This window comes from Pongo abelii, chromosome 7 (assembly GCF_028885655.2).
Source record: "Pongo abelii isolate AG06213 chromosome 7, NHGRI_mPonAbe1-v2.0_pri, whole genome shotgun sequence".
Classification (NCBI taxonomy): Eukaryota; Metazoa; Chordata; class Mammalia; order Primates; family Hominidae; genus Pongo; species Pongo abelii.
The window spans coordinates 88,719,732-88,744,887 of NC_071992.2; the positions used below are offsets into that span (position 1 = coordinate 88,719,732).

General features: G+C 37.1%; 1 protein-coding gene across 22 annotated transcripts in view; it reads right to left on the bottom strand.

Moving 5' to 3' along the window:
* The window catches only part of STAU2 (staufen double-stranded RNA binding protein 2), a 331,631-nt gene that overhangs the window by 146,394 nt on the left and 160,081 nt on the right, over positions 1-25,156 (bottom strand). For all 22 annotated transcript variants that reach the window (XM_063726263.1, XM_024250494.3, XM_063726256.1 and 19 more), the window contains 1 exon segment: positions 17,493-17,553. In XM_063726263.1, coding sequence (XP_063582333.1) covers positions 17,493-17,553 — 61 coding nt within the window.

Below are 25,156 nucleotides of genomic sequence, written 5' to 3' on the forward strand. Positions count from 1 at the left end.
TCTCATGTGGAATTGGAGTCCCAGTGTTGGAGGAGGGGCCTGGTGGGAGGTGACTGAATCATGGGGGCAGACTTCCCCTTGCTGTTCTCTGGATAGAGTGTTCACAAGATTTGCCTGTTTGAAAGTGTGTAGCACCTCCCCTGCTTGCTCTCTCTCTCCTGCTGGCCATGTGAAGATATGCTTGCTTCCCCTTTGCCAACCGCCATGACTGTAAGCTTCCTGAGGCCTTCCCAGAAGCAAAATCCTGAACAGCCTGCAGAACCATTATCCTCTTTTCTTTATAATTAAACCTCTTTTCTTTATAAATTACTCAGTCTCAGGTATGTCTTTACAGCACTGCAAAAACAGACTAATACATTATACAAATGCACAACAATAAACAATGCAGTACAAAAGTGTTCAGTGAGCCCACCATATTTGTTATTGTTTGTTTTTTAATTGTGTGGTGGTAGGAAGTACTGCTTACAATTTTCACTTTGCAAACGTTTATTCTTTGATTTAACCCACCACCACCATGACTGCTACCACTCACTTATTCACCACACATTGAGTAAACAATTATCTTGTTTTTATTAAACTTTCTTAATTGTACATGTAAGCTCATATTTATTTCAATGTTTAATACTACAATTTGGGTCTTTATTGAGAAGTCTGGTAATATTTCTCTAACCACAAATATGTTGTAAGAACTTAACTCTTGTTTACATCAATCAGCCTATGGTAAAACTGATTTCGTTATATGTCATTTCACTTAAAGTAGTTTCCAAGAACCTATCAATGATGTTAAGAACTTATTGTATTTAATTTTTTTAGTGGTAAAGCAAAAAAAAGAAGTCTAATGTTCTATATTAACACAAAATGTAATAAAGTAAAAACAACAATAGTACATTGGTAAATGTACCAGACTGGAGCCCAGCTATCTGGATTTCAGTTGAGGCAGCAGAAATTCTCCTTATCATGCTTTCTTCATCTATAAAATGAATTAGTCTTAAGGAACTTGAAAATCTCTTTCAGCTCTAATAATCTATGAATCATCTTAACACAAACCAGAAAGCTTGGAATAAAAGAACACACTTGAATAACATCACCCAAAAAGCCTGTTGAGTGTTTTTTAAATTTGACTATTACTAAAGTTTTTTAAATCTTAAGAAAAATCAAGTAATGTAGATGGCTGTGTCACTGATGTAATAATAATTAAAACAAACATTTCACATAGTTTCTCAGCCATTTAGTGTTTTTACATGATCCACCCAAATATCAAGCCTGTATCTGAAACAATAGTTTGAACATTTTCCATGTAATAAAACATCTTAAATGTTTTATAAAAAAAGATTCTGGTACATGATATATAAAACATTCTTTCAAAAAAATGCATACTTAATTTTAGTGGAATTTCTTAAAAACACTATTCTCTTTTTTTCCTTTAATTACCAGCAAATGCTATATCTAGAAATAAAGGTGCTATCTAGTGGCAACTGCAGAGACCCTGGAGTCAGAAGACATGAGTTCAAGTCTTCACTACCTTTAACTAAGGGTGTCTTTCGACCCGTTATAAAATCAACTGAGCCTTAATTTTCCTGTATGTAAAACATGTGAGGTTGGACATTCTCCAACCTTTTCACACTTAGGACTCCTTATGTTGTTTTTCTTCTATGCATACCATGCTTAAAGGATCTGTCTTTCAGACAGACTGCATTTATTAGGTAATAATAAATCATCTTTCAAAGACTGCCAACCTGAGATTCAGAACATCTTGAGGTCTGAATTCAAATAAAATTCTAATCCAAAGCAAAGCAATCTACTAAGAGTAACTGTATTATTTCCATTAGGTTGCTGAAATACTAATTATGCCAACCATTATTATATTGAGTCCAACAATCCCACGCTGAGAATCTCAGGTCTGGATCACACCTAAATTCCTAGAATTCTAATTGTTATATGTTATGAACTACTCAAAAGATCATTAATACGGTGGGGAAAAAAGTGAAAATGTAGTTCTTGCATTTGCTCAAATACTGAGCACCAACAATGCCAGATACTGTGCTATATGATTTACTTTTTAAGATTAAAAAAAAGGCCGCGCGCAGTGGCTCACGCTTGTAATCCCAGCACTTTGGGAGGCCGAGGCCGGCAGATCACCTCAGGTCGGGAGTTCGAGACTAGCCTGACCAACATGGAGAAACTCCATCTCTACTAAAAATACAAAATTAGCCAGGTGTGGTGGCGCATGCCTGTAATCCCAGCTACTCGGGAGGCTGAGGCAGAAGAATCACTTGAACCCATGAGGTGGAGGTTGCGGTGAGCCGAGATTATACCACTGCACTCCAGCCTGGGCAACAAGAAAACGATGTAAACAATTGACATTTTTTTTTTGAAATAATATTTGTCTCTCTCTCTTTTTTTTTTTTTTTTTAAGATGAAGTCTCACTCACTCTGTGGTCCAGGCTGCAGTGGCACAATCTGTGCTCACTGCAACCTCCACCTCCCAGGTTCAAGCAATTCTCCCACCTTGGTCTCCTGAGCAGTTGGAATTACAGGCATGTGCCACACCATGCCTGGCAAATTTTTGTATTTTTAGTAGAGATGGAGTTTCACCGTGTTGGCCAGGCTGGTCTCAAACTCCTGACCTCAAGTGATCTACCCACCTCAGCCCCCGAAGTGCTGGGATTACAGGCATCCCACCTTTTCTTTCTTGCTGGGGGTAGGGGGCAGTTGGGCGGGATGGTGGTATTTATCTTACATATGGACTCGTCTTTCAATAAGCAATTTCATCTTTACTGAAATCATCAATAATACCAAAAAGGGTACAATATAGTAAATAAATACTTTCTAAAAAAATGAAAGAATGAATGATGCATTAACATTATACAAAGAAGTTTTAGGGAAACTATCTGCACTGCCTTCCTGAACCTTAATAGTTTTCAACCATACAGTTAGTTCCCTGTTGCTTATTTTAGTGCTTCATAATTGATGCTTTGACTACTCTCACATCTCTTATTTCTGTTGCCAAGGAAGGAGATTTTTGTCTTTTCAATTACTTGTACTCCATGTAGTATGTGCAAGAAGATTACAGACCAAGTACATCTTTATTCACATTTGTTTAAACACACATTGCTTTAAACTGACTCATGTTAAAACACAAGAAACACTCAGTGATTAAGCTGGGTGCAGTGGCTCATGCCTATAATCTTAACACTTTGGGAAGCCAAGGCAGGATGACTTCAGGCCAGGAGTTTGAGACAAGCCCGGGCAACTCCGCAAGACCTTGTCTCTAGTGGGGGGAGGGGGGGCAAAGCTGGGTGTGGTGCCACGTGCCTGTAAAATTAGCTACTTGAAAGGCTGAGGCAAGAGGATCCCTTGAGCCCAGGAGTTCAAGTCTGCAATGAGCTATGATCATGCCACTGCACAACTGACAGAGTTTTGCTAACAGAGCGAGACCCTGTCTCAAAAAAAAAAAAAGACAACGATTAAAACTGGCACATAAATAGTTAGATGAACAGAGGAGAACAGAAAGTCTGGAATAATGCCAAATTCATAATCTTAGTATATGGTAACAGTGAACTCTCAATGCAGTGGGGAATAAAGTTGGGTCCATACTTTCAGTATAAATAACAGATGGATCAAGACTTCAAGATTTCAAAAAATGAAACTATAAGAGTTCCAGAAGATAACTTAAAAGAAATGTTTTGATTGGAGGTTCCAAGATGGCCAAATAGGAACAGTTCCATGCTGCAGCTCCCAGCGTGAGCGATGCAGAAGATGGGTGATTTCTGCATTCCAACTGAGGTACCAGGTTCATCTCACTGGGGCTTGTCGGACAGTGGGTGCAGCACATGGAGCAGGGCAGGGCATCATCTCACCTGGGAAGCACAAAGGGTTGGGGAATTCCCTTTCCTAGACAAGGGAAGCTGTGACAGACGGTACCTGGAAAATCAGGACACTCCCACCCTAATGCTGCGCTTTTCCAATGGTCTTAGCAAACGGCACACCAAGAAATTATATCCCATGCCTGGCTCAGAGGGTCCCATGCCTACAGAGTCTCGCTCACCACTAGCACAGCAGTCTGAGATCAAACTGCAAAGTGGCAGTGAGGCTGGGGGAGGGCCGTCCACCATTGCTGAGGCTTGAGTAGGTAAACAAAGCAGCCGGGAAGCTCGAACTGGGTGGAGCCCACCACAGCTCAAGGAGGCCTGCCTGCCTCTGTAGACTCCACCTCCGGGGGCAGGGCATAGCTGAACAAAAGGCAGCAGAAACTTCTGCAGACTTAAACGTCCCTGTCTGACAGCTTTGAAGAGAGTAGTGGTTCTCCCAGCATGGAGTCTGAGATCTGAGAACGGACAGACTGCCACCTCAAGACTGCCACCCAAGAAGCCTAACTGGGAGACACCTTCCAGTAGGGGCTGACTGACACTTCATACAGCTGGGTGCCCCTCTAAGACGAAGCTTCCACAGGAAGGATCAGGCAGCAATATTTGTCGTTCTGCAATATTTGCTGTTCTGCAGGCTCCGCTGGTGATAACCAGGCAAACGGGATCTGGAGTGGACCTCCAGCAAACTCCAACAGACCTGCCTGCAGCTGAGGGTCCTGACTGTTGGAAGGAAAACTAACAAACAGAAAGGACATCCACACCAAAACCCCATCTGTACGTCACCATCATCAAAGACCAAAGGTAGATAAAACCACAAAGATGGGGAGAAACCAGAGCAGAAAAGCTGAAAATTCTAAAAATCAGAATGCCTCTTCTCCTCCAAAGGAATACAGCTCCTCGCCAGCAATGGAAAAAAGCTGGACGGAGAATGGCTTTGAAGAGTTGAGAGAAGAAGGCTTCAGATGATCGGTAATAACAAACTTCTCCAAGCTAAAGGAGGATGTTCAAACCCATTGCAAAGAAGCTAAAAACCTTGAAAACAGATTCAACAAATGGCTAACTAGAATAAATAGTGTAGAGAAGACTTTAAATGACCTGATGGAGATGAAAACCATGGCACAAGAACTACGTGACGCATGCACAAGCTTCAGTACTGATTTGATCAAGTGGAAGTAAGGGTATCAGTGATTGAAGATCAAATGAATGAAATGAAGTGAGAAGAGAAGTTTAGAGAAAAAGGAGTAAAAAGAAACGAACAAAGCCTCCAGGAAATATGGGACTATGTGAAAAGACCAAATCTACATCTGATTGGTGTACCTGAAAGTGACGGGGAGAATGGAACCAAGTTGGAAAACACTCTGCAGGATTTTACCCAGGAGAACTTCCCCAACCTAGCAAGGCAGGCCAACATTCAAATTCAGGAAATACAGAGAACGCCACAAAGATACTCCCTGAGAAGAGCAATCCCAAGACACGTAATTGTCAGATTCACCAAAGTTGAAATGAAGGAAAAAATGTTAAGGGCAGCCAAAGAGAAACGTCAGGTTACCCACAAAGGGAAGCCCATCAAACTAACAGCGGATCTCTCGGCAGAAACTCTACAAGCCAGAAGAGAGTGGGGGCCAATATTCACCATTCTTAAAGAAAAGAATTTTCAACCCAGAATTTCATATCCAGCCAAACTAAGCTTCATAAGTGAAGGATAAATAAAATCCTTTACAGACAAGCAAATGCTGAGAGATTTTAGTAAATGGGCTAAATGCTCCAATTAAAAGACACAGACTGGAAAATTGGATAAAGAGTCAAGACACATCAGTGTGCTGTATTCAGGAGACATATCTCACATGCAGAGACACACATAGGCTCAAAATAAAGGGATGGAGGAAGATCTACCAAGCAAATGGAAAACAAAAAAAAGCAGGGGTTGCAATCCTAGTCTCTGATAAAACAGACTTTAAACCAACAAAGATCAAAAGAGACAAAGAAGGCCATTACATAATGGTAAAGGGATCAATTCAACAAGAACAGCTAACTATCCTAAATATATATGCACCCAATACAGGAGCACCCAGATTCATAAAGCAAGCCCTTAGAGACCTACAAAGAGACTTAGACTGCCACACAATAATAATGGGAGACTTTAAACACTCCACTGTCAACATTAGACAGATCAACAAGACAGAAAGTTAACAAGGAAAGCCAGGAATTGAATTCAGCTCTGCACCAAGTGGACCTAATAGACATCTACAGAACTCTCCATCCCAAATCAACAGAATATACATTCTTCTCAGCACCACATCACACTTATTCCAAAATTAATCACAGAGTTGGAAGTAAAGCACTCCTCAGCAAATGTAAAAGAACAGAAATTCTAACACTGTCTCTCAGACCACAGTGCAATCAAACTAGAACTCAGGATTAAGAAACTCACTCAAAACCACTCAACTACATGGAAACTGAACAACCTGCTGCTGAATGACTACTGGGTACTTAACAAAATGAAGGCAGAAATAAAGATGTTCTTTGAAACCAATGAGAACAAAGACACAACATACCAGAATCTCTGGGACATATTTAAAGCAGTGTATAGCGGGAAATTTATAGCACTAAATGCCCACAAGAGAAAGCAGGAAAGATCTAAAATTGACACCCTAACATCACAATTAAAAGAACTAGAGAAGCAAGAGCAAACACATTCAAAAGCTAGCAGAAGGAAAGAAATAACTAAGATCAGAGCAGAACTGAGGGAGATAGAGACACAAAAAACCCTTCAAAAAATCAATGAATCCAGGAAGTGGTTTTTTGAAAAGATCAACAAAATTGATAGACCGCTAGCAAGACTAATAAAGATGAAAAGACAGAAGAATCAAATAGATGCAATAAAAAATGATAAAGGGGATATCACCACCCATCCCACAGAAATACAAACTACCATCAGAGAATACTATAAACACCTCTACGCAAATAAACTAGAAAATCTAGAAGAAATGGATAAATTCCTGGACACATACACCCTCCCAAGACTAAACCAGGAAGAACTTGAATCCCTGAATAGACCAATAACAGGTCTGAAATTGAGGCAATAATTAACAGCTACCAACCAAAAAAAGTCCAGGACCAGATGGATTCACAGCTGAATTCTACCAGAGGTACAAAGAGGAGCTGATACCATTCCTTCTGAAACTATTCCAATCCATAGAAAAAGAGGGAATCCTCCCTAACTCATTTTATGAGGCCAACATCATCCTGATACCAAAGACTGGCAGAGACACAACAAAAAAAGAGAATTTTAGACCAGTATCTCTAATGAACACTGATGCAAAAATCCTCAATAAAATACTGGCAAACCAAATCCAGCAACACATCAGAAAGCTTATCCACCACGATCAAGTTGGCTTCATCCCTGGGATGCAAGGCTGGTTCAACAAATGCAAATCAATAAATGTAATCCAGCATATAAAGAGAACCAAAGACAAAAACCACGATTATCTGAATATATGCAGAAAAGGCCTTTGACAAAACTCTGAATAAACTAGGTATTGATGGGACTTATCTCAAAATATTAAGAGCTATTTATGACAAACCCACAGCCAATATCATACTGAATGGGCAAAAACTGGAAGCATTCCCTTTGAAAACTGGCACAAGACAGGGATGCCCTCTTGCACCACTCCTATGAGAGAGAGAGAGAGAGAGAGAGAGAGAGATGAGGAGAGAGGGAGGGAGGGAGGGGGAGAGAGAGAGAGAGAGAGAGAGAGAGAAAGAAAGAGTATTTAATTAGGAAAAGAGGAAGTCAAATTGTCTCTGTTTGCAGATGACATGATTGTATATTTAGAAAAACTCATCATCTCAGCCTCAAATCCCCTTAAGCTGATAAGCAACTTCAGCAACATCTCAGGATACAAAATCAATGTGCAAAAATCACAAGCATTCCTATACACCAATAACAGACAAACAGAGAGCCAAATCATGAGTGAACTCCCATTCACAATTGCTTCAAAGAGAATAAAATACCTAGGAATCCAACTTACAAGGGATGTGAAGGACATCTTCAAGGAGAACTACAAACCACTGCTCAACAACATAAAAGAGGACACAAACAAATGGAAGAACATTCCATGCTCATGGATAGGAAGAATCAATATCGTGAAAATGGCCATACTGCCCAAGGTAATTTATAGATTCAATGCCATCCCCATCAAGCTACCAATGACTTTCTTCACAGAATTGGAAAAACCTACTTTAAAGTTCATATGGAACCAAAAAAGAGCCCACATTGCCAAGACAATCCTAAGCCAAAAGAACAAAGCTGGAGGCATCACGCTACCTGACTCCAAACTATACTACAAGGCTACAGTAACCAAAACAGCATGATACTGGTAACAAAACAGAGATATAGACCAATGGAACAGAACAGAGCCCTCTGAAATAATACCACACATTTACAACCATCTGATCTTTGACAAACCTGACAAAAACAGAAATGGGGAGAAGATTCCCTATTCAACAAATGGCGCTGGGAAAACTGGCTAGCCATATGTAGAAAGCTGAAACTGGATCCCTTCCTTACACCTCATACAAAAATTAATTCAAGATGGATTAAACACTGAAATGTTAGACCTAAAACCATAAAAACCCTAGAAGAAAACCTAGGCAATACCATTCAGGACATAGGCATGGGCAAGGACTTCATGACTAAAACACCAAAAACAATGGCAACAAAAGTCAAAATTGACAAATGGGATCTAATTAAACTAAAGAGCTTCTGCACAGCAAAAGAAACTACCATCAGAGTGAACAGGCAACTTACAGAATAGGAGAAAATTTTTGCAATCTACCCATCTGACAAAGGGCTGATATCCAGAATCTGCAAAGAACTTAAACAAAATTACATGAAAAAATCAAGCAACCCCATCAAAAAATGGGCAAAGAATATGACAGACACTTCTCAAAAGAAGACATTTATGCAGCCAACAGACACATGAAAAAATGCTCATCATCACTAGCCATCAGAAAAATGCAAATCAAAACCACAATGAGATACCATCTCACACCAGTTAGAATGGCAATCATTAAAAAGTCAGGAAACAACAGGTGCTGGAGAGGATGTGGAGAAATAGAAACACTTTTACACTGTTGGTGGGACCGTAAACTAGTTCAACCATTGTGGAAGTCAGTGTGGCCACTCCTCAAGAGTCTAGAACTAAAAATACCATTTGACTCAGCCATCCCATTACTGGGTATATAACCAAAGGATTATAAATCATGCTGCTATAAAGACACATGTACACGTATGTTTACTGCGGCACTATTCACAATAGCAAAGACTTGGAACCAACCCAAATGTCCAACAATGATAGACTGGATTAAGAAAATGTGGCACATATACACCATGGAATACTATGCAGTCATAAAAAAAGGATGACTTCATGTCCTTTGTAGGGACATGGATGAAGCTGGAAACCATCATTCTGAGCAAATTATCGCAAGGACAGAAAACCAAACATTGCATGTTCTCACTCATAGGTGGGAACTGAACAATGAGAATACCTGGACACAGGGTGGGGAACATCACACACTGGGGCCTGTCATGGGGTAGGGGGCTGAGGGAGGGATAGCATTAGGAGATATACCTAATGTAAATGACGAGTTAACGGGTATAGCACACCAACATGGCACATGTATACATATGTAACAAACCTGCACGTTGTGCACATGTACCCTAGAACTTAAAGTATAATAAAATAAATAAATTAATTAAATTAAATTAAAATAAAGAAATGTTTTGAATTTCAGAGTCGGAAAGGTATTATTAATTATACCCAACTTACACATGCTATAAAAGAAAAGACTATTTTAAAACGTCATTCAAATATATCAAAAAGAAAAACCAAACTTTAAAAGAAAACAGAAAAGAATTTTCATGTCATAAAGGCACACAGATGCACACACAGTCCTACCAAGTAAAACAAAAAAAAAAAAAAAAAGGAAAAAGACTAACTAATCTAATTTCCAAATGGACATCAGATATGGTTATGTCATTCACAGAAAAAGTATAGAAATGGTTCATAGATCTACCAAATACATACTTAGTCTCATTCTTAATAGGAGAAATGCAAAATAAAACTATACTGAATACCATATTTCAACTATCAAATTGGCAAAGATTCAGAACTTTGATGGCACACTGTGTTGCTGAAGCTGTAGGGAAACAGGAAATCTCCTACACTGACGGTAGAGACGTAAACTGATGTCTATTGACAGTACTCTGGCAACATCTATCAAAATTAAAAGGATACATACTCTGTAATGGAGTAATTCCATTTGTAGGAATTTCTCCAACAAATATGCTACTACATATGTAAAATTACTTATGTATGAGGTTTTTACATGGCAGATAATAGGAAAAGACTATAAAGAATCTAAATATCCATCTGTGAAAAACTGATTAAATAATAATAAATCCCCAAACATATCAATAGGAAAGGATCTTCAGGACATACTGTTAAGCTAAAAAAAAAAAAAATGGGTAGAACAGCATGTTCAAAAGGCTAGGGGATTGAATAATATATATTTGAATTTGTATGTATATATATGTGTGTATCAAATGTATATACATTTATACATATGTACATAAATCATATATATAAATTCTGGGACAATACACACACAAAAAAACAACCATAAGTTACTTGCTTGAAGGTCAGGGTGGCCACTACACTAATGAGGACAAAAATACGGAGAGCTGTTTTGCATTTTTAATTTTTCCCCATTCAAAAACCCCAGTAAAAATAGAAAATGAAAAATAAAATTAATGAAATAGTGGAATTTGAACTAAACTTCAACTAAATTCATTATCAAAAATGGAATTGAAGGTAAAAAATGATAAAAGATTTCTACTTGTTACAGCATGGGAAATTAGATACTTTGAAGGGCCCTCCCACTATGAAACAACTGGTATTTCTTGTAAATTTGAACTTACACATATTATATTCCACTCCCAGAAACTCTTATACACGTGCACCAGTAGAAATGTTCAAAAATGTTCATAATAATATTGTTTATAATCACAAAATCCTGAAAATATCCCAACTGTGGACCAACAGATGAATGGATAAATCATTATGGGATATTCACACAGTGGATGAAATACTTTATGTAACAAAATAAAATAATCTTAAATTGCAATTTTAACTGGGGGGCGGGGGAGGGCAGAATTCCAGAGGACAATATACCATACGACGCTATTTTTCTAAAGTTTAAAAAAAAAAGCAAAATTAAACAAATATTGATAAGGACTCATTTATTTGATGAAATTATGAGGAATAAAGGGTGGGGCGACTACATATAAAATTCAGAGATAGTGGCTACTTCTGCTGGAGGAGGCACAGCCAATGGGGGATATGAAAGAGGAGAACAAAGGTGAAGGTAAATATACTGGTAATGTCTAGTTCTTAAATTGGGCGGTGGGTTCATGGGTGTTCATTATCTTGCTTCATAACTTATAAAAGTGTTAAATACGTTATGCATCAAATATTGCCTATTTTTCTTTAAAATAATAGCAGTTAATGTTCCTTCACAAATTGTAATACACTTTAAGATTTTATAAAACTCCATCTTTCTAGACAAACTGAATGAGTAATTAGGAGCATTACCTTTATTTTCTCCTTATGCTTATTGTACAGTTTCTTTGCTAACAGAGAAAAGCAATTAAGTAGTTCTTAAAACTTCAACTTTGAATTTCTGCAAGATATTTACCTGTGTTATCATTACAGTCTGCTCCTAATTTTGAAAATACTAATTTTAAACACCTTTTGATCCCCATAGACCTCTTAGAATACACAGTACATATTCTAAATTTCAGCATACATTTCAGAAATTGAAATTTCATTCAGACTCTAGAAAACTATGTTTCCTCTTCTTTACCTTCAGAAAAGTTTCCTCAAGACTTCAGTATACAGATAATTCTGCTTCCCTAGCTGTTTAAATATAATATTTATGGCCGGGCACAGTGGCTCACGCCTGTAATCCCAGCACTTTGGGAGGCCAAGGTGGGAAGATCACAAGGTCAGGAGATCGAGACCATCCTGGCTAACACAATGAAACCCCGTCTCTACTAAAAATACAAAAAATTAGCCGGGCATGGTGGCAGGCGCCTATAGTCCCAGCTAGTGGGAAGGCTGAGGCAGGAGAAGGGCATGAACCCGGGAGGTGAAGCTTGCAGTGAGCCGAGATTGAGCCACTGCACTCCAGCCTGGGCGACACAGCAAGACTCCATCTCAAAAAAAAAAAAAAAAAAAAAAAAACTATATCTATCTATCTATCTATAAAATATTTACGCTTAAATGCAGTCAGATTGTGTATTTCAGGCCAAAGTTTGTAAATGTCAGTGTTTTAAATATTCTTCATTTTTTTCTGATTATAAAACCAGTATATGTTCATTATGGAAAACTAAATCTATTTTTCCGTATGTTTTAGTTAAGCTCTAGAAAGAAATGGGCCTAAGCTTTGTATACTTATGGCTAATTCCCTTCAGAATGGCAATAAGTCAGAGTCCCATCAGCAGCATGTGACAGTCTGTTTCCCCAACAGTTGGAAGTATCATTTTTAAATCCCTGACAATTTGTGTGGATCAGAAATTTCATAACATTTATTTTTAATCTGCATTTTCCTGATTGCTAAACATTTTTTCATGATTTCTTATCTGCTCTTTTTAATTGTCTTCTTAAGACCTTTGGCCATTGGGGTGTTGGCCTTTTTTTAAAAAATTGACTTTTATGTGTCCTTTGCATATATTCAATTTGTTGCTATGCTGCAATTTATACTGTCATTTGCCTTTTTATTTTCTTATGCGGCTCCTTGAACTTGTTTTTAGCATTTACGTATATAAATCCATCTTTTTTACTTTATGGTTTCATCCGTTGCTCTTATGCTTAGAAACACTATCATACTGCAATGAATAAATGCATCCTAAAAATGCTCATATTATTTCCATTTTTTAAAAAAAATATCTGATATCTTTTTATGTGTAAAAATGAGCCAAGCGAGTTTTTAAAATCACAATTTAAATTCATCAAATCTTTCCTGAGAATATTGCAGAAAAACATGTTATCTGTGCTAATCTGATTAAAAACTTACTCTCTAATTTCAGATTCTTTTTCCTTTAAATCAATGGATCTTTAAAGACAGACTCAACTGGTATGACTAAAACAGAGGCAAGCTTAACACTACCTCTAATCTTCCTTCCTAGATTCAGTAGGCAAGAAAGGAGAATTCTTGTCAATGTAATTTTTTAAAGACTATAGCTTCTCACCACTTAGGGAGGTCTAACATACAGTCATCAATGTAAAAGAAGGATGATATCATTCTGAAATATTTGGATCTTTCCTCCTGTGTTCAGAGGAGAAGGAGCAATTCTACCTGCAGGTTCAAATGGACAGCAATGAGAATGTGTATGTTCCCATTGCTCCCAATTGCTTCAGATAGCCCTCTATTTACGGGACCTTTGTTTGAAAACAACCAGGTATTCAGGGACTGGGCTGCCCAGTACAAGTAACCCACCAATCCTTCTAAATAAGATCACTAAAAGCTGACTACATTCTTACATTTCTAACACAGTATTTATGTCTAAATAAATAATTAAGTTGGATCACTCAGCTTTATATTTACATCCAATTGGCTCCAACTGTTTTAACTGTCTCACTACAAAGTGGTTTCTACTATGGGAACCCCAAAGGGAATTTGTTCAGGGAGCTCTCTCAAAACACTATTAAAGAAAGTATATATTAATCTATTACCTTAAAAGTCCAACACTTATACACCTCCCTTCTATCTCCCACCCCCTATCCCCCCCAAAAAAGAAAACAAAAAAACACTAGAGGTTCTAAATATAGTACACAGCATTTGGGAAACCAGCAGGCAATCTACCCAATGTCATATCACTGGGACAGTGTAGCCTCCTGGTTTCAGAATGTCCAGTGTTTAATAATACATGCATATGAAACAAAAGTGACAAAAATATTGGTAAGTCAACAAGATTCTAAAGAGGTCAATAAGAATGCTATCTCATTCCACAAGTATTTGTCTTTGGTCATCTCTAATGAACCTAGAAGCGCCAGCATATTTCATAGAGGCTAAATAAAACTTTTTAAAAGGTTAACGGAAAGATATTTATGTGAAAAATGCCTCCGAATAATCTTTTAGTGGGTGGATTCGGCACATACCAGCGAATACCTTTGAGCTTAGTCCAATCTTGAATTAAGCTACAGTTCACCTTTAAGAAACTATGAACCTGCTTTTAAGTAAAAGCCTGTATTAATAAGAAACATGGAATGTGAATACAAAAAGAGATATTATCAGCTGAACTGTATCTAAATATTTTACAAAGTTTTCCAAGAGCCATGAGCTGTCAGTAGATCTTTAAAATTCATGATCTTTTTTTAAAAAAGTTAGTCATTCATCTGTAAAAATCTAGTTTTTTATGTGTACACCAAGCATAAAATTGCCCTATGCTAAACTTAACATAAACCTCACATTACAGAGTTATGTGTTCTTATTCTTCAACATAACTATTACAGTGATTCAAAGGATAAAAACACACTTAGAATAGTCTACCTTCTGCTGCATTTCAGTACAATGAAGAAAGCCTGAGCAGCACCCAAAAATTAGGTCCATATTTTAAATCTGCAGGCAATCAAGCAAGGAAAATAAATTGAGGAACCAGGCTATGTAATCACAATCACTTGCAAAACCATTTAACTATTTTCTAGTTGTAATTGTTAGCAGTTTCCTATGACTGTAATCTTTTAAAAAATATCTTCCACTTAAAAAATTAAATGCACATGTACATTAATGTTTTTTGTCTACTTATAGTTAAGTGCTATGCCAGATTAAAATTCCCCTCTTTCCCCTTTCCAATTCTGCATTCCCTTGTTTTCATTTTTGTACATTATGGTTCCAAGCTAATTTCGTATTATTTATCCAAATAATGGGTGGCTAAAAATTTGATCTTTAAAACTACAATTTTGAAGCAATGTAGAGTTGAACAAAACATAACAAACAAAAAACCATAGTGAGTTAGCCATTTCATGATGACAGTGTTTTTCACAAAGTAATATGTTACCTTTTCAGATGTTACTCAAGGATGGTTAATCATTTTATAAATGTTACATAATTAAAGATTCTCAACATTATAAATTAGTATGCATAACTCTTAACAGAGAAAATTGAATAATAAGATGTAAATTGAGTTGTTCAAGGTCAGACAGTATGTCAGCGAGGCAGCCAGCACTGGCAATCTCAAATTCCTGTCTTCCCCCACATGTGCCATCCCACAAGATCCCTGCTCTAAACTTTGCCTGCAAAATGCTAACTCCGGTATTCTTCACAGGACAGAAATCATTTAGAATACAATTTCAAACTTAAGAAACTGATTAAGAAGTTAACCTAAATATTACCATAGTATATGAATTTAAATTAATTTTCAGCTAATTGGTCCATCATCTGAATGATCAATTCCTAAGCACAGTCCAACTTCTTCCTAATGTTGTATTTAAGCGCCATTGAGCGGGCTCAAGGGGACTCAGGTTTCACTTGTAAGAACTAACCCTTGGGGAATGAAACAGCTACTTTTCAGAGCTGGGCTGCCCTTATCCTCTACGGTAACCCAAGGAAGGGACAATCCAGTGTTCATTCAAAGAACTCTTAGAGCAGCTTTCTCACCTCCTTACAGCGGGAAGGGATAACAGAATATTCTTATTTCAAAGTCTTAATCTGAACCATTGTAGGCCAGGAATTCCTAAAGCATTAACCGTCTGGTTAAGTTTTAAGCTGGCTTCAAATAGTTTTCCCACTTCTAACTTTATGTCTCAAGCAAACCCGTTATGCATTCTTACACATTTCTGATCACTTAAATTCACTGGCCTCTTTGTGATATTCCTTCCCATGTCTGCACAGGACAGAAGTATCCCCCACTTGTCATCCCATGAGATGTATCCCTTAGCAAGTTAAAAAAAAAACAAACACATAAAGCTAGGTGCCAAAACATCACTGTTTAATGATGGAGCCTGCAGGTTATCTATAAAGTGATTTCACATTAAAATTGTCAAGTTAATAACTATTTGATCTTTATATTAAAATACATAAAGTTTATATTCTTTGAAAAAAATATTTAGTGCCTAAATGTAACCATTCAATAATAAGCTATATATTCTTGGTCACCATATGTATGCACAAACCATCTGACAGACAAAAGTATAAGAATGGAATTTCTGGCACACCTACATAGAATAATATCATTTTTATAAAAGAAAAGAGGGAGGAGGCATGGAAGGAAATCAACATTCATTACGTGCTTACTAGGAAGCAGGTACTGTGCTAAGTACTTTACATAAAACTGCAATCAATTTCATGTTTATTACATTCCCTCACCAAATCATTATAAACCAATATATTCAAACATCAAAGGAACTGAACACAAACTCTAGGAATCCTGAACTGATTCCATTTTTTCCTTGGGCTATGTGCTAAGGCCATCATATTCATCACCCCTATTTATATAGGCCAAGGGCTCAGAAGCACATTAATTTAAATTATTCCCAGAAAGCAACCCCAAAATGCCATTACCTCACTGAAATATTCTTTTCAAGAGGCTAGTTTTGATAATCCAAGAATTCAATTCTTATGAGCATACTTTGATAAGAATTTGTTACTAATTTCATTATACATCAAGAGATGAGCCGCTAATATCAAAGACTAAAACCACGGATTATGATAATTTACAGATTTAAGCTTTTTCAGTGTCCAGAGGTTGTAAAGAAGATAGGGTTGGAAATGGGATAGACTGGGTGTTTTTACTAGCCAAATGTTTTGATTCACTGATTTACAGTAAAATGGTCACTTCAGTGAAACAGACGCTTTTCAGGAAGTGAGGGACAGTATTAAGGAAAAATGTCTAAACGTCCAATGTAAAATATCTTGATCACATACATTTGAAAAAAATTAGTAAACTGTTTTTTAAGTGTTTGACAATACTGTAAGTGGAACAAAACTGAGCAATTTTATTCTTACATTTCTGACATTTCACTTAGTGACTTTAACAAAATATTACAATTCTAATGACTCAGCAAAACGCAAAAAATGCTTAGGCAATGTTAAGTGAAAACAATAAAATTTTATGCATATCATAATTATATAAAAATTTGTGTGCATAAAAAAATTGGAACTTTGAAAGTTGAGTTGACAGCATAATCAGCTTATAGATAATTACTTCTTTATTTTTCTTATTATAAAATTATTTTTATATTATTTAAATTATTTTTTATATTTTTATATTTTTTATAATGTTGTTTCAATAAAAATGACAACTTTAAAAAAGCATGTGATCACTACATGTATTAAATGGCACTCTGTCTGCAATGGCTTAACTGTGTTAAGTGTATCTGTGTCTTAGTTTTCCAGCTATTCTGTCAGTTCCAGGAAAGCAAACACCAGGACTCCTTTGTACCCTCCACAATACTTAACACAGCCTCTCAGACCCAGATAGACCCAACCAATCCCAGTGACAGCTAGTCACTGAGCCACTGATGAACACCAAGTGCAGACAACATAAAAATGAGAACTTACTATTATTTGTTGGTTCAGGAAACCCAGGCTTTGGACCACTCCATCCTTTGTTTTCCCCTGTCTGAAAGATTAAATCAATTGTTCAAATCCAGAGAAACAAGCTTATTCAAAAAGAAAAAAAAAAAAAGGTGACCAATTAAGCAAAGGCAAAGTCCTCTCACATGGTTATTCTGCATGTTATCCCTATCTCTGACCCTGGGACGATGGCTACAAAAGAAACTAACATGAAAGGTATCATTTATTCCTTTTCTGCACCTAAATCTACTTCTCACGTCCTTCTACTTTTGTCTGATCATGTAAATTTATACTTCAAGGCATAAAGCCAATATTCAATATATGTATTATATAGAATATAAGCTCTAGCTAGGTGGTGAAAAAAATAAATCTTTTTTTTTTTCTTTTTTTTTGAGTCAGAGTCTCATTCTGTCACCCAGGCTGGAATGTAATGGCTTGGTCTCGGCTCATTGCAACCTCCGCCTCCTAGATTCAAGGATTCTCCTGCCTCAGCCTCCCGAGTAGCTGGAATTAGAAGTGCCTGCCACCATGCCCAGCTAATTTTTGTATTTTTAGTAGAGATGGGGTTTCGCCATGTTGGCCAGGCTGGTCTCAAACTCCTGACCTCAAATGATCCGCCCACTTTGGCCTCCCAAAGTGCCAGGATTATAAGCATGAGGACTAAGCCTGGCCAAAAAGTAAATCTTATTAAAATAGTAAATAATAATCATCACCACAAATGCTTAAGTGACCAAAAGAGCTTTTGTATGATTCCCGAGGTCAAATGAACAATCTAACAATCAAACATTTCTGTAGACAAAAATGTTACTATGTCCATCTAGAAAAGTCCTATGGTAAGGGTCACCAAATACTGCTATAATGACATAAACAAAAAATACAAATATAAAAATAAATTAATTAATTAAAAACATGACATATACAAAAAAATTGAAAACTAAGTCCTAACTTTAAATCCTAACTTTAAGCAAACTAAGTCCTAACTTTAAGCAAAACATGTAATATTCTGACTTTTGCCAAATGGTTAGTGTTTGGTATAAAATACATGCTGAAATGTATATGCTTTGAAATAGTAAGTATTCAAATCAAATTAATAAGTGACTTTAGTTATACTATCTTTCCGTACAGCTGGTAACTTATCTCTTATAATGATCAGCATTTTATATTTATGTTAATGGTCAAAGGTCAAAAAGATAATTAAGCCTAGATATAAACACAAAATACAATTGCTGCAAATAGTTTACCCATGTTCATTTTTTTAAAAAAGTTGTTCTTATTGAATTCATTCCTTTTTAATCATACATCTTAGGGTGACAAGGAAAGATATAGTGGCAGACAGCAGAAGCAAAATCGAAAATAAAGAATCCTGAAGAGTAAGTTGACAGTATGTTAGAAACAACCAGCAGCTTCATATGAACTAGGGAGCATCTCTTTCTCTCTCTAATTAGCTCTTTTATCTCTTTAAAACACAAATTCCTGTCTTCATCAACATTTACCATCCTGAGAGACTGCTGCTATAACCTTTGACTGCAAAATGCTAACACAGGCATCCTTCACAAGAGAGAAATTACTATGTAATAAAATAGACTGATAGTAGTAATAGCTAATAGCTAACACTTAAGATTTAAAAGTGTGGTTGCTAATGTGCTAAGTGTTTTGCATAAATATGGATTATCTCATTTTCATCCTCACAAAAATTTGGTAAGATAAGTGATATTAACATTCAATTTTAAAGACAAGCGAACAGGGTTAGAGTTCCTGTAATTACTCTAAGGTCACACAGATAATATGCACAGGTGCCAGGACATCAAACTACGTCTTCTAACTAGAGGAGAGTAATCATGCTACCTTTGTACTGTCATCATCAGGAGAGAAAAAAGAAGCTAAAGAAAGGAATGAACAAAAAAGTTACAGATTAAGTAAAACTGTGCCATCTAAGAATGAAAAGAAAAACAGTGAGATGAAGAACAGAGTTTGGAACTATTAAGAAGAATGCTCTAAAGGTACGGCCGGGATGGAAAGGACTACTGAAAAAACAAATGCGAGAAAACAGAAGTAGACCAGTTCCAAGGGATGAAAGAAATTTAAAAGATTTTGAAAAGCAGCTAAAATCATTATTCACATGAAAACCTGGTGAACAGAAAGAAACAAAGTATGTTCAATTTTTCTTTTACATTCCTACCATACTTTTAATTTTATTCATACCTCCAAAACATAGCCTGTACTTATCAAAGTGCTGACAACTGTTTAGGTTCTTAGAGAAATAATTATGTTTCCAGAATCCTGGAGCAGTTCTACAATTAGCCACAGGATTCTTGTCTTTCTAAACAAGTTTTTCATTTTTAATAAGTGGAATTAATAAAATCTGTTTTATTCGACTAAACTAATTTCTCCTATCCTTACCTTGCTTATGTTACCTTAATACTATACAATTGGCTGGATGTGGTGGCTCAAGCCTGTAATCCCAGCACTTTGGGAGGCCGAGGCGAGCAGCTCAACTGAGGTCGGGAGTTCAAGACCAGCCTGACCAACATGGAGAAACCCTGTCTCTACTAAAACTACAAAATTAGCCAGGCATGGTGGCCCATGCCTGTAATCCCAGCTACTCAGGAGGCTGAGGCAGGAGAATCGCTTGAACCCAGGAGGCGGAGGTTGCAGTGAGCCGAGATTGTGCCATTGCACACCAGCCTGGGCAACAAGAGTGAAACTCCATCTCAAAACATGTATATATTAGACAATTCATCCAGTACGTAACATATGATTTTCATCTGAGAGCTATGCCTAACTTCAAAATTTCTTTCTTTTAAAGATCATTGTTTGAAGAGTAAGAGGAAGAGGTCAGGAGAGATGAGGTCAAGTAATTACTACGAGAACTTCTCTCTTGAAAAGGAGAAATTCAGCAAGCACAAAGTACAGTTCATCTCCCAATCCTTACTTTCTGTATTTCTTCTACTGTACCCCTCAGACACAAACAAGAAATATAAAAGGAGATGATATGGTTTGGCTCTGTGTCCCCACCCAAATCTCACCTTGAATTGTAATAATCCCCACGTGTCAAGGGTGGAACAAGACAGAGATAACTGAATCAAGTGGGTGGGTCCCTCATGTTGCTCTCTTGATGGTGAATGAGTCTGACAAGATCTGATGGCTTTATAAGGGGTTTCCCCTTTTACTCGGCATTCATTTCTCTTTCCTGCTGCCCTGTGAAGAGGTGCCTTTTGGCACAATTTTAAGTTTCCTGAGGCCTCCCCAGCCAGCCCTGCAGAACTGTGAGTCAGTTAAACCTCTTCCTTTATAAATTACCCAATCTCTAGCAGTTCTTTATAGCAAACAAATATAGGAGACAACAGCAGGAGGTAAGTCAAAGTCTGGAAAGTGGAAAGCAGATGAACAAGTTGTAGCTAGCTTAGCAGATGTGAGTAACTGAAACCTAACCGGCAGAGGAAGAAGCCAACAAAGAGCTCACAGTAAGGTGATGTGTCACCCAGAACCCTAGAAAGCCTCCAGAATTAGGAGTACACCTGGTACATTTAAAGATGAATCCTGGAAGGGGCTGAAACAGAAAGACTTGTCTGGAAGTTTTTTCAAGGTATTATGAAATCTCTCTATCACCTCTTTGACCCCATGCAATCAGGTGCCTACCCCTTCCTAATAGGGGTTTCCTGTTGGGAGAGGCTAAAACAAAGAGGCTCTGGATACCAGGCATAGTTGAGGGTGAAATCCATGTGTCACCCTGCAAATAAGGAGATGGGAGTTCCAAGGTTTCATACTGAAAAATAAGATTCCAAGCCTCTTTTCTCATTTGCCCCTCAGAAGACACATCCAGGGTTCCAAACCACAAGGAACAGAAAGATAATGAGGAGAACAGAAGAAAAAAAATGCAAAAAAAAAAAAAAATCCTCAGGCACGTAAGAGAAATACTACACCCATTAAACAAGAATAGGAAACCTTAAAAGGAATATTCTGAGAATGAGGAAGAACTCTGGGAAATCAAAAATAAAATAGCTGATGTGAAAATGTCAGAGAGGGACTAGAAAACAAACTTGAGGAAATCTTCCTAGAAAACAGAACAACAACAAAAACAGAAATAGGGGGAGAAAAGAAAAACCACAAGACCATCCATAAGATTGGCATCTCAGAAATAAATAACAGCAAAAATAAAAGTAAAGAAATTATTAAAGAAATAATATAAGAAATTTCTCAGTTTAAAGTATATGAATTTCTAGATTAAAACTCAAATGTCCAACACAATTTATCAAATACACATATAAAATACACACATCTCAGAACCCCTGAGAAAATAGTCAGAAAAGCATTGAGAGGGAGGAGAAGGGTAAAAGTTTCATATACAGGCTGAAGAATCAGGTGTTGAAATTTTAACAGCAATGCTGGGAGGTACAAGACAAGGGTGTAATGCCTTCCCAACTCCGTGAAAATTTACTTCCAATTTAGAATTACAGCTTAGAAAAAAACTACCAAGTGTGTGGGAAATATTAAAAAATTTCAGACCACAAGATCTCAAAAAAAAGTTTACTTCCCATGTATCCTTCACAGGGAAGGCCCTAAAGTATGTACTCCATCAAAACAAGAAAGTAAACCAAGAACAAGGGAAACTGTCCAGAAAATAGTCAACTCAACAAAGGACAGAGGCCAAAGAAATTTTCAGGATAATGGTGAAGAGAAGAACCTAAACAGCAGCTCTGCAGCAGGTATATCAATCAATCTGCAATACAAGAGGAGGATAAAGAGCTCTAAGGGTTGGGTAAGGTGTAGGTTGGGAAAGGAACGAAAAAAACTGCATGATGTGCTTGACTGGTAAAGACTTTGGGGACAGAAAGATGCAGAAAAGTGTATGTGTGGAGTATGTACCAGAGTTAAATCCTCATTTTCCATAGCAGAAAGTACATTTAATTTTTTTACTTTTATATTCTCATAATATTTAAACATGAGAAACCAAGAGATAGCGCAAACTACCCATAGTGGTAAATAATAAAATAAATAGTTACAATAGGTGGTAAAGTGGTTGCCTCTGGCAAAGGGGAAGCAGAAATGGCCAGTGGCAGGGAAGGCGAACAGGATATTTTGGTATTTTAAATTATAAACCTTGAGTTTTTATACTATTAATCTTGTATAAATTCTGCCTTTTTATATATGTATTACTTTGAGTATGAGTACTGCTTTGATGAATATAATGATCAAATACAAAAAAAAGAGTAGTCATGTCTTGACTTACAACAAACTCCAAGATATTAAGAAAAACTCTAAGATATCTGAACAAAGAAAATCAAGATGCAAGAATGGCATATAAAAAAGAGGTGAAGAGAGTATTCCACTTTTCCTTAGAATCTAGAAACATAACAGTGACAAAGAGCCAATCTGAAAAAAACAATTGCAACTTTTCTTGAACACTTTAGAGACCTGAGATTACAAGGTAAACAAGCAAAATGAATTCTAGTGAGTGATAAATCCTTCTGGGAGAGATAGGACTCACAAAAATGTTAACAGCCTTGGCAGGGCAGGGATAGCAGAGATGACTGCCATGGATGTAAGTAAGAAGAAAGTAGACGAAATGTTAAATTCTTAAAGCCTGAGTATGAGCTAGCATGATAGTTTAGAAAAACTGGGAGCTCCAGACAGCAGCTCTTTTCCATTGTCCTGCCCTAGATTCTCAGGAGGACAACTGGGGCTACAGCTGCAGACCAGGGAGACCCCAACTTGGTGCAGGAATACAGCTGGTTAGTGGCTGCACTGAGGGACAAGCACAGAACCTTGCCACCTCTCTAGGCCATTCTCCAATACAAAACAAAAAATTTAAGCCACTGAGGGAAGGGTAGAAACAAATTCTATATGCCTTTGGGGCAAAGGCAGGAAATTCTCTGGTCCTAAGAGCTCAATAAAGCTTCACTGCTTCTGAAGAAGGATTAAAAGCAAAAGCTATATGCTCCTGGGGGAAAAAAAAAGAAAACCTACTTGAGAGTAAGACACTACAGCAGTATAAAGCAGAGGTCTGCAAATTCTGGGAAATGTACAGGAAACTCTCTCATGCCCAAACTGCCCACAAATCCAAGACAAAATTTGGTTACCACAGAGAAGAGAGCAAAAACAGAAAGATCCACCTCTGACACCCAGGCTCACAGAATCTGCCAGAAAATGAAGCTGGACAAAAAAATCAAGAACTATGACACCCACCACAATTCCAGGATTAAATAATAAATAGCAGCAGTCTACTACAGAGCCTGAAGAGAGATAACCCCATGCCATGACACAGCAAAGAAGAGACCTCTAAACCCGAGGGCTGAGCAGAGAAATTGTGAAAAAATCCTCTCAAAACCTCACATTACACAAAGCACAGGTAACAGCATATAACTACTGAAGGAATTTGTAGTTAACAGTGACTATGGCAATAACAAAACCCAAAATGAATTCAGTTAATAACTAGACTGATGCAACCCTCGATCCAAAAAGTCTGAGAGAGAGACATATGCTGATTTCTCAACAAATACTATTTGACTTAGCTTCTACTATTTTTTCTGTTGCAAGGTCCAACACTCATTCAAAAATTATGAGATACCCAAAACTGCAAGAAGAAATAAACCACTGCCAAAACATAGGGAAGTCAACAAAACAGGGCCCACGGATGACCCTGATGCTAGACCTTTCAGAAAGGTATTTTATAACACCTATGATTCATAGGTTGAAAGACCGACTGGAAAAAGCAGATAACATACATGAGCATATGGGGAATTTCAGCACAAAAATAGAAACCACAGAACAAAAACATAAGGAAATCCTAAACGAAAAATATTAGAGATCAAAACATTGATGTCATTATTAATAATGCATTAATTCAGACTGTACACAGCTGAAGAAATATTGTTGAACTTGTAGACAAATCAACAGAAATTACTCAAACTGTTTAATAAAGAAAATCCTATAAGACAATACCAATGGTCTAACGAATGTGTAAATGGAAACTCCAAGGAAAAGAGGGAGAAAACAAGGAATAAAATATATTTTAAAAGATAATAGCTAAGAACTTGTCAAAATAACTGATTCCATGACATCAAATCACAGATCCAAAATGCTCAGAGAACCCTATAAAGACAAGGAGGATGAGAAAGATGAGGATGAGGATGAGGAAGGAAGAGAAGCAGGAGGAGGAAGAGGAAGAGGAAGAGGAGGAGGATAAAGAAGACAAGGAAAAGGAGAAGGGAAGAAGAAAGAGGAGGGAGGAGGAAGAAGAAGAAGGAAGAGGGAAGAAGAGAGAAGGACAATAGGGAAGGAGGAAGAGGAGAAGGAATAAAGAGGAGATAGAAGAAAGAGGAGAAGGAAGTGGGGGAAAGAAAGGAGGAGAAGAAAAAACGAGAGAAGAAATGAGAAGAAGGAAGGAAGAGGATAAGAAGGAGAAGAAGAAAAGGTGGAGGAAAAGGAGAAGGAAGAAAAATAGGAAGAAGGGAGGAAGAAGGGTGGGAAAAGAGTACAGGGGCAGAGGAGAAAGAAAGGAAGAAATAAAAAAAATCAAACTTAGATACACCACAACCAAATTGTTGGAAAATAAAGAAAAGAAATATATTAAAGGCTGAGAGAGGAAAAAAATACATCAACGAGAACAAGTAAGAATTACAACAGACTTTACATTGAAAATTATGCCT